This window comes from Gavia stellata, chromosome 13 (genome assembly GCF_030936135.1).
Source record: "Gavia stellata isolate bGavSte3 chromosome 13, bGavSte3.hap2, whole genome shotgun sequence".
In the NCBI taxonomy this organism is placed as follows: Eukaryota; Metazoa; Chordata; class Aves; order Gaviiformes; family Gaviidae; genus Gavia; species Gavia stellata.
The window spans coordinates 16,114,236-16,123,372 of NC_082606.1; the positions used below are offsets into that span (position 1 = coordinate 16,114,236).

At 48.9% G+C, this 9,137-nt stretch overlaps 2 protein-coding genes across 2 annotated transcripts; one reads left to right on the forward strand and one right to left on the reverse strand.

Moving 5' to 3' along the window:
* Positions 1 to 2,119: 2,119 nt before the first annotated feature.
* MRPS11 (mitochondrial ribosomal protein S11) lies at positions 2,120 to 6,016 on the reverse strand. The gene is made up of 6 exons (XM_059824064.1): positions 5,964 to 6,016; positions 5,637 to 5,750; positions 5,318 to 5,407; positions 4,421 to 4,550; positions 2,932 to 2,997; positions 2,120 to 2,488 (listed from the first exon to the last, which is right to left on the reverse strand). The coding sequence occupies exons 1-6, from the start codon at positions 6,014 to 6,016 to the stop codon at positions 2,381 to 2,383; spliced, it is 561 nt and encodes a 186-aa protein (XP_059680047.1). The 3' UTR covers positions 2,120 to 2,380.
* Positions 6,017 to 6,123: 107 nt separating this feature from the next.
* Positions 6,124 to 8,854, forward strand: MRPL46 (mitochondrial ribosomal protein L46). The gene is made up of 4 exons (XM_059824081.1): positions 6,124 to 6,288; positions 6,761 to 6,953; positions 7,529 to 7,702; positions 8,408 to 8,854. The coding sequence occupies exons 1-4, from the start codon at positions 6,124 to 6,126 to the stop codon at positions 8,656 to 8,658; spliced, it is 783 nt and encodes a 260-aa protein (XP_059680064.1). The 3' UTR covers positions 8,659 to 8,854.
* Positions 8,855 to 9,137: the final 283 nt, after the last annotated feature.

Below are 9,137 nucleotides of genomic sequence, written 5' to 3' on the forward strand. Positions count from 1 at the left end.
GCTCCATCAGGGCGGGAGAGAAGGTGGGTGGAAAATGTGACTTCTGCGCAACTGAGAAGCACCGTGCTGGAGAGCTCAGGGAGGGTGTGCAGAACTGGGGGTTTGGAAGACAAACAAATCTTGCATGATACTGTACAGATCCAGCCACTGAACCATGGAAAATAGTGTCAGTCTCTTCTGTCCAGGTTGGAGAGTTCTATATAAATGTTAGTTAGAGGAAGAAATAGGGGTAGGTACCAGAACTAGGCAGGGCAGACAGCGAGATAAACTTCCAACTATATAAGCAGTGGCAATGTCCTCATAAACTTCATAAAATATTCACAAATGCTCAGAAACCATGATTGTTAACGAGTGGCCTTTATAAAGGGCACAGCCTTGATTCTATATCTGGATGAGACAAAGATTTATTCTTGTTTCTTTCTGACTCTTGAGTCACCCACCTACTCTTCCTTGAATTTCGGAAGGACCGCAGATTTCTTCCCAATCTTATTTTTCAATTTGTTCTATCATCTTTATCTGACGTTGGCACTTCTGCATTGATGCAATGAGCAGCTTGTGGTAGAGAAGAGTAGTGTTTGGTTTTCTCAGTGTTAGCGCACTGCTGACAAGCCTGCCAGCGTGGACTGGTGCTCCTCCTTTCTCAGGGCTGGTCACTGTGCTTGGCACAGAAACCAGTCCAGCCTTGCTGTAAGGCACAACAGTATTCACACATGCCTTCCCCAGCTAGCTGCCCAGATACTCAGAGAGTTAATCTTTGTAGTTTATAGCTGACCTGGTATCTTCTCCTTAAAAAGAGGAATATGAAGTCACTAGAGGCTCAGCCATATTTCTGGAGTGAGGGGGAAGCTCTTTTAGTGTGTCAAACATCTATGGAAGAACCTCTCTTCCTCGCTGTCAGATCTGTGACAGCTCAAGGAACTTCCCTTTAAGATAACCTACCCTCTGTTCAAATTCAGACAGTTGGAGTAAGGTAGGGGATTCATCTGAATCTTGTTTTCTTCTCTTCTGTCAAATGCAACTCAACAGGCTCTTCTGAGCAGACTGATTTCTTTCAAAATGTGCCATGTGCCATTCAGCCCCATGAAGGAGGTTCACTGCCTTGTTGCCATGGTACCCTTTCTCTAAAGAGGAAGAGAATAGTTAATTATGCGGTTTAAGAAACTAAGGAGGAATGACAGAAAGAGAAATAATAGAAAGGAAGATTCTGGGTTTGTGATAGAACTGCTGGCTGCACGAAAATACACTTTGTTTACAGCTGAAATGTTTGCCCAGTGTATGCTGTGTTATGGCCAGGTCTTCTCTGGCAGCATGGATTTCAAGGAGGTGCCCTTTGCTAGGCAGTGTGCCTCTGCCATCCAGGAAATCAGTCCTGTGGTCAGTTACTGCTCTTACCTTCCCTGATTAATGCTCCAGAGAGCCTTAGACATATTTCCTTGGCAGAAATTCTCTCTGGATGGAGCTGGGACAGCAACAATACATCACAGACCCACAACAAGCTCATGCTGCCTGTGCATATACAGAGGTGCAGTTCAAGACTTAAGTGTTTTAAATCTCCTTGGCAGCGTTTCTTTGTTCCTCAGGCCTACTAACCCCCTGCTTGCTTTCCCCAGGACCCCAGAAAATCCAGTTCACGGTGCACAAGGCAGGACCAGGGACCACAGGCATAAAAACTGACAAAATCCCAGCCCCTTTAGAAGGGCTGGCATTTTCCATTTGCCAATAGCACTGGCAGGCTAGCTACAGCTTGGGCGAAACAAAGCACCGCAACAGATCTTTGCCAATAACGGATCCAGACTACAGTGCTCCATGGTGTGTGAACAGGGAGAGTAGCTTCTCGCATGGCACACTGAGCTCTGCAAGCCAGGGGAACGGGAAGAGTTACCCCATACCTTCTTTCCAAATGTGTGCAGTGAGAGAAAGAGGGAAGGAAGATGACGTGACCCCATGCAGTTGTTTACTACAGATGATGAGAAGGAAATCTAGACCTCAAGCTCCCCTTCCACCTAACAAGGGCAATAATAGCACAGAGGGCTAGACAAGAGCCACATACGGTGGTAAGAGGAAGAGAGCAGTTGAGAGGCAATAATAATCCAAAATACTTCTGGGAACACAGCAGGAATGGCTGTCAAAAGATCAACATTTTAATCAACAAACTTTGTACACAAGAGGCTTCCCACTAAGGGAGTACATGTATTCCTGCTTTTACCACCAGCTTCTACCACGTGGGCTTTTAAGGCCCAGGATGGTCTCTCTTCAAGCTTCCCTCAACAAGCATTTCCAGGGAGGGTGGCTTTACAGAATCTGTCACAGGAGCAAGATTCAACCCGGTCCCTGTTGCATGAACTGATGCTGAAAGCTGTGTGTCTCTTCCACTCCCCTCTCACATTCGCCTGGCTTTCCGTGGGCGGCAGCCGTTGTGTGGAACCGGGGTGTTGTCGGTGATGGAGATGACCTCCAAACCTCCCATAGTCAAACCCTTGATGGCAGCCTGGAAGAACAAGACAGCAGATGACAAGCTGTTATCAACACACTGAACAGCAGAGGAGGGAAGAAGGTCAGGGGAAAATGGTCCTGCATCCAAAAATCAACTTGATCCGATGGTTCTATACTTTATAATTAACTTAATAAGTAATTTGTATCAGAAAACCCAGTTTAAACCTGGGTGCTCTAGTCCTTTCATCAGCATTCCCATCAATTTTCCTACTTTAGTTGGACGAAGTCCCAAATACAGCTTTTATTCTGCCTCTAAAGTGATATTACTGTAAAATTCTAATGATTCTAAAATTTCATTACTATGCACTTGAGTGATGAATTCTTTACATCACCTTCAGAAAAACCAAGTTAATAGGTATATTTGAGACCAGCCTGAATTTAAAAAACCCTGGATGATGCATGAGAAAGAAAAATATGAAAAGAAACTCTGACACCTACTTTGCGTCCTGGTCCCAGTCCTTTCACCATGACTCGTACATGCAATACACCCTTCCCACGTGCTTTCTGTGAAAAGAACAACTGGTTAGTGTTCTCTCTGATATAACTACTGCTGCTCTGGCTCCCCTGGAGTATTTCATACCCTTTTGACCCACTATCACAGTATTCTTTAAGTAAAAATAAAGAGTAGGTAGTAGTGGATATAGAAGACAAATATGGGGATTATTGCACAGAGATATTAGCAGAAGAGGAGGCCTGGATACAGCCATGGCAGTTTCAGGAGAACTTCAGTGCTGGGCTGTCAGTTCTGCATATGGAGAAAGCTTTAAGATCAAACTATCTGTAACCTAAAGCCAGAGCAGAAAATGACATATCCATGGATACGTGATTGAACTGGCAAGGGACTAACTCAAAGCTGTTTTCCCTTCTCTAATGCAGTGACTTCTCTCCTATGATCAGTGGATTGCTTCGAGAGGGTAAATGAGAAAAGCAGGCAAGGTTTATATTTGCTGTGCAGCAGTCTGTACCTTCAATGCAAAAATTCTAGGGGCTTGCAAATTGAAAATGAAAAACAACTGCTGTAAAGCATAGCTGTGCTGCCACCACGTGGATGGAGCTCCTCTGGGTATCTTGCTTTCTGTGCTCTGGTGCAACTAACGTACTAACAGTTTTAACGGTGACAGAATAAATCTGGCCAAGCACAGTTATGTATCTATTATGAGGCTCCAGTGAGCACAGATTAATAGTGAAGATGTTCTTACACTCCTCTGAGTCAACCACAATAAGCTGTTGGCCAGCAGTGGTACCAAGCACCTCTGACATGAAAGGCTGGAGTGAGTTCCACTTAATTTAGGATGAGGATTTTCAGTTTAACCTTGCCTCATTCTGCTCTAATGAGGACCGTGACACAGCCAGCCTCATCTTCTCCTGCCACCTGGACACCCACATGGTTTTTTAGAAACAATTACAGTAAACTGTGTGCAGCTGGAAACTACACATGCAAGGACATCACCTTCTCTGACTGGAACTGCTGGCAGCAGCTCAGTTCTCCTGTGGCAGAGAGCAAATATAAAACATCCAGCCAGTAATTACAGCTGCTTCTCAGTCCCCTATAGTGCAAAAATTGAACTGCTGCTGATTCAGGGGCTACATTTCCAAAATGGCTGAGAGACGTTCACTTAGAAAAATGGAGCTATGCAAACTGGAGCTAGAAAAGGACAGGCTCCAAGTTACACTTCCCAGTCACAACCTGCACAGCTAAGTTCACCCTCTGGGCATTTTTAATCGCTGTTTCAAACACGCTTTGTGTGAAGATGTGCAGTGTGTCAGATGAAGCTAGGGAAGCTGTCAGCAAACAGCAGCGTGCTGTTTGAGCGCTAAGGAACAGAGCTCTGGACTGCTGCCAGTGAGTGAGACATGTACCCAGGCAGTGGGGGGAGGCAGTCAGTGCTCCCCTCTGGGAGGGTGAGAACCATCGGTGCAGACTCACCACTGCTGCTGCCATGGCTGCCGTCTGTGCTGCGATGGCAGTTCCCTTCTTGGCATTCTGGAAGCCTTCTGTGCCACAGGACGTACGGGCCAACGGCCTGTTGTCAAAGCTGACCACTTGGATGTGGGTGCTACAGAAAGAGAGGGGCAAAAGAAAAAAGCAAGCTAGAACAAAGCTTTATTCTCCAGTTTCTTCTCACTCACCTTACGGCTTGCCACAGGACTCCTGTCTTCCTTCTGCAAGCCACCCTAACTCAGTACTCCCTTTTGAGGTATCCCACTTAACGACCTCCTGCAGAGACCTCCCAGCAGTGACCTTCTGGTCACGCTAGAGAATTTAAGCGAGGTGGCAAAACCTTTCTGGATATGGTATACTTTATCCAGGTACACCTCAGATACCGCTTAACCCTTTCAGACCCATCTCTCACTGTGAGCATTTTATCTCTTCCGTTTACTAAAAAAATGCACAAAACGTTTCTAGAACTTGAAGGAGCATTAAGAAACAGCAAAATATCACACTAGGAATTACTAATGAAACACAACTGTCTCTCATGGAGAATACGACAACTTTTTCAACAGCTGTACAGCAGTAGTGCTACAGCAGAGGGCTGGAAGTAACCTGCCATTAAAGCTGTCAGCATCTAATTACTCATATCAGAATGTAGTCAAAACATGTAGTAACAATCTTATTGCTGTTAAAGACACTAAAGGGACAGTTATGCTTCCTGAACAGCACTGAGGTTTGAATTCAGTAGTAGTATCTTCCCAGTCAGGAACACCACTCCCCTGGCTTTTTTCCTTTGAGCCTTTTGATCAAAACAATGACTGGCCAAAGCCTGGGTATGTTATAAACTTTTATTTTGCATGACAGCAGGAATGGAGCTGCTCCTTTGCTTACTTGTTGTATGTAGCTTTGATGTGAGCTATTGGGATCTCTTCATAGATCTTTCCATCCCATCTCATGGAGTTCCTCTGCAGGATTAAAGGGCTGAGGAGCAAAACAAGAGTTATCAAGCACTCACTGTTTAAATTTTGCAAAGTTTTATTGCATATTGGGAAAGAAAGAAGGGATCAAGGCTCTGAAAGACACAAGCTGCGTTTGTGATTGAGTCAGATCACTCCCTTTCCTTCCTTGGCTCAAAAACCACCAAAGGCAATAAAACCTCCCAGCAAGAAGCAAATGGCAGAGCCCTCCCGGCGCGGCCTGGCCGGCTCACCTTAGGTCGGTAGCGCTCTGGTTCTCCGCCTCCTTCGCGGCCGCCGCCTCCGCAAGGTCCTGCAGCCTCTGGGGGCTGGTACGTAGGCCACGGCACAGGGCGGCAGTACAGCCCCTGGGGGAAAGAAACGGCAGGCGGCCGTGAGGATACCGGGGCCTCCCGCAGTCGCTGATCGTGGGGGAGGCCGAGCCCAGCGGGGCCTCCCATGCCGGCCGCCATCACGGGGAGGAAGGGCCACAGCGGTTAGCCCAGAGCGAGGGGAGCTCGGCCCGGTTTCCCCCCCGCCCCGCCTCACCACGGCCCACTCCCGCCGCCGCCGCCGCTCACCCCCAGGCTGCCCCGAGCACCCGTTGCCAGGCGACCGCCAGAGCCGCGCTCATGGCGGCTCCCGTAGCGCGTCCGGGGAGGTCACCGCAAGGCACGACGGGAGCGAGGAGGAAAGATGGCGGTGCGCACCGCGGTGCATTGTGGGCCGCGCGGCAGCGTAATGGCGGCGCCCAAGCAGCGAGCGGCGGGTTGGGGTCGGTGGTTTTGTACCGCTGCCGTGCCTCGCCCGTGGCGGCTCTTCGGGGCAATGTGCCTTCTGCGGCTGCCCCGCATCACGCAGCCCCTCGAGAAGGAGGAGGAAGAGATGGCGGCCCTCATGGGGCAGGTAGAGGGGGGTGCTGGGGGCTTGGTGACAGGAAAATGGCTGCCTCACGCCTGGAGGGGAGAGCACCCTGTGGGGCTGGCAGCCTCGGCCGGTCCCCGGTGGCGCCTCAGGCGCCACCGGGGACCGGCCGAGGCTGCCAGCCCCTGGAGAGAGGGGCTGAGGGAGGAACTGATGGCCCCCGGCTGGGGGCACCTTGGGTGGTGTCGCTCCCTACCATGAAGCGATGCTGGGTGCTCCATGTGCGATTTGCTGCCTGCACCAGCTATCGTGGGTCTTGGTAGTGCTCCTGTGGTCTTTCTCAATGCTGTTGGTGTCCCTGATAGAGGCTTTTGCTACGAGCAGGGAAGTCCTGCTCAAGCTCAGGGAAATTGCCATCATCTTGCATTCATTGAGGTAGAAATAGTTTAATTCTGCTTGCTGAGTCTAGCCTGTAGCACTGGTGCCTTAAAAGTTCTCTGTATGGCCATTGTAGATAGAGCTGGAGAAAAGCCAGTATTCAGACCATGAAATACGCAAGCTGGAGGAGGAGGAGCAGGTCAGGAGGAGGAAGGAAAGCATGTATGATGATGATGAAGCACCTGGCAAAACAGTTATCATGGCTCAAGACCTGGAGGACAAGTGGGAACAGAAGTTACTGCGATTTGAAGCTGCTCCACGGATAACAGGTACAGGCTGAAGTTCGTGGTAGATGAGAACACCACAATCATCTACCAAACACAGCTGAGTGCAATTCAGTGGAGGGGAGGCATTTGCTGAGCCTTTTTTTTTTTAAATAGGGTCTTGACTCCATGGCACCACTTTTAACACGTGAGGAATTAACTGACTGACAAGGGAATCAGGGTTCCCATGCTGCAAAGTTCATGTTTACACAACCTTATCAGAGCAAAGTGGTGAAAATGGATGTTGTTTCCAGACAATGGAAACCTCGGGTCAGTTGGTTCTTGAGCTCGCCTAGCGCTCTTGTTGATTTTTGTCAAGCTGGAGATCCAGGCTGCTTGCTCTAATTTCCCTTTGGCAATGAAACAGATAGAGTGCAGTCTAGCAGTGTGTTCCAGCTGAATTCTGCATTGGCTTCTAGAGCAACTGAGAGCATGTCTATCTAGATTTTTGTCTTGTTCCATGTGTCTATGTTTGTCTATTATTGCTGGAAGGGTGTGAGGCAGAGAGGGGTGATGAATCAAGGGCATAAGACCAGTGCTGCCAGGAGACTTTGTTTCCAGCGTGTGTTGGTTTTTGGCAGATGCTGATAGAAACAACAATCGAACGTCGTTGAACAGGAAGCTGGATAGTAACCTGATGCTTCTGGTGAAACAGAAAATTGGTGACCAGGAGCTGTGGCTCCTGCCGCAAGTGGAATGGCAGCCTGGAGAGACACTGCGAAGCACAGCTGAGCGAGCCATGGCTACGTTTTTGGGTGTGTAGTTTGCTGTGTGCCTGGCCCTCCCTCCTCTTTGTCCCAGTGGTTTTCTTTCTGTTCCCTATCTGAAGGATATTTGTCATCTGCTGTAGGGAAATCACCTCCCATCTGCTGGGAAAAGGCATTTCATTGCAGAGGGATGGGGCTCAATGGTGCGGGCTTTCTCGCAAGAGCCGTGATCCTGGGTAATCGGCTCTAGCTGTGTACCATTGCAGAGCGCCTGCAGCGTGTGGGGGGCTGACTGGGCTGGCAGACTGCGAGTTGGGATCTCTGGCTGCCAGCAGCTGCGGTGTTGGGTCTGGCCCTCGTGGTCTGATGCTGGAGCATCACCAGACGCCCCCTGAATGGTCTGGGCTTGCCTCAGGTGTACAGCTTCTGTTTCCCCTCTTGTAGCCCTGTAGTAGCTTTTGTGGCAGATGGGTGATGGCAAACCCACTTGTCCTTGCTTTTCACTGGGTTGGCAAAGCTTGATACCCTCTCACTCTGAGAGGACTTGCTGGACTCCAGGACAAGTTGCTTTTTCATGAGAAAACATTACAATTGGCAGTATTTCTGCTAAAAAGAGGGAACAGTCAGTCTGAAACAGATACAAGGAGTGGCTTATGCTACCTTTTTGTTACTACAGGAGAGCAGTTGCTGTTGGTCTGTGTTCTTATGTCTTGCTTTCTGTTTTCTTTCTCTTGCATTGCTGGGGTCTTGCAGGAGATCACATTCAAGCCAAAACCCTGGGGAATGCACCATATGGGATTTACAAGTATAAATTCCCCAGGGCCATCAGGACTGAGGATAACGTGGGAGCCAAAGTATTCTTCTTCAAAGCCTTCCTCCAAAGCAGTGATTTGTCCCAGACAGAGCTGAAGAAAGACTACCTGTGGGTCACAAAGGATGAGCTGGGAGATTACTTGAAGTCGGAATACTTGAAAAAAGTCAATCAATTCCTTCTGGACTTATAAATGATAGGCTGTGCTCCAGCAGATGGGGAAAATGTGGGGCGTGGCTCCAGGGAGGAGCACAGCTGCTGCTTGGCATGGTCTGTGTGTATGGGATGTTAACTTGGGCCCTGGAGGATAATTTGCCTTTGCCTGGTTTCCCAGTTCTCTTCGCTGGGCCTGTACTAAATAAATATTAAAAATTGTACTCGGAAGTGAAGCTCTCTTTGGGGAGTTCTTTGCTCTTGTTGAATCCTCCTCCATCTCTTCTGGAAATGCATGTTGTGATCTTCTCCTCTCCCAAGTGTGTGATTCCGTGGGGCTGTGGTAGCCGGGAGGCTTGCTCTCCTCACCAGACTCCTGTCATCATCTAGAGCGCAAATGGTTTATTCTAAGCAATGGCTAATGCTCGTTTCCAGCACCTGTTCTTTGGAGGGTTATCTGTGTGTTCAGGTGGGAACAGACCCTCCTGGACAGAAGACTGGGCAAGGTGGGTTTCTGGG

What these genes read in the sequence shown, in the direction of transcription:
- MRPS11 (XM_059824064.1), bottom strand. Translation starts at nt 6,016, where the DNA reads ATGAGCGCGGCTCTGGCGGTCGCCTGGCAACGGGTGCTCGGGGCAGCC. An exon ending in CAGAGCGCTACCGACCTAAG is followed by an intron (nt 5,408 to 5,636) that starts GTGAGCCGGCCA and finishes TTTGCTCCTCAG; the next exon opens with CCCTTTAATCCTGCAGAGGA. An exon ending in GACTGGGACCAGGACGCAAA is followed by an intron (nt 2,489 to 2,931) that starts GTAGGTGTCAGA and finishes TTGTTCTTCCAG; the next exon opens with GCTGCCATCAAGGGTTTGAC.
- MRPL46 (XM_059824081.1), top strand. Translation starts at nt 6,124, where the DNA reads ATGGCGGCGCCCAAGCAGCGAGCGGCGGGTTGGGGTCGGTGGTTTTGT. An exon ending in AGCTGCTCCACGGATAACAG is followed by an intron (nt 6,954 to 7,528) that starts GTACAGGCTGAA and finishes GGTTTTTGGCAG; the next exon opens with ATGCTGATAGAAACAACAAT. An exon ending in AGCCATGGCTACGTTTTTGG is followed by an intron (nt 7,703 to 8,407) that starts GTGTGTAGTTTG and finishes GGGGTCTTGCAG; the next exon opens with GAGATCACATTCAAGCCAAA.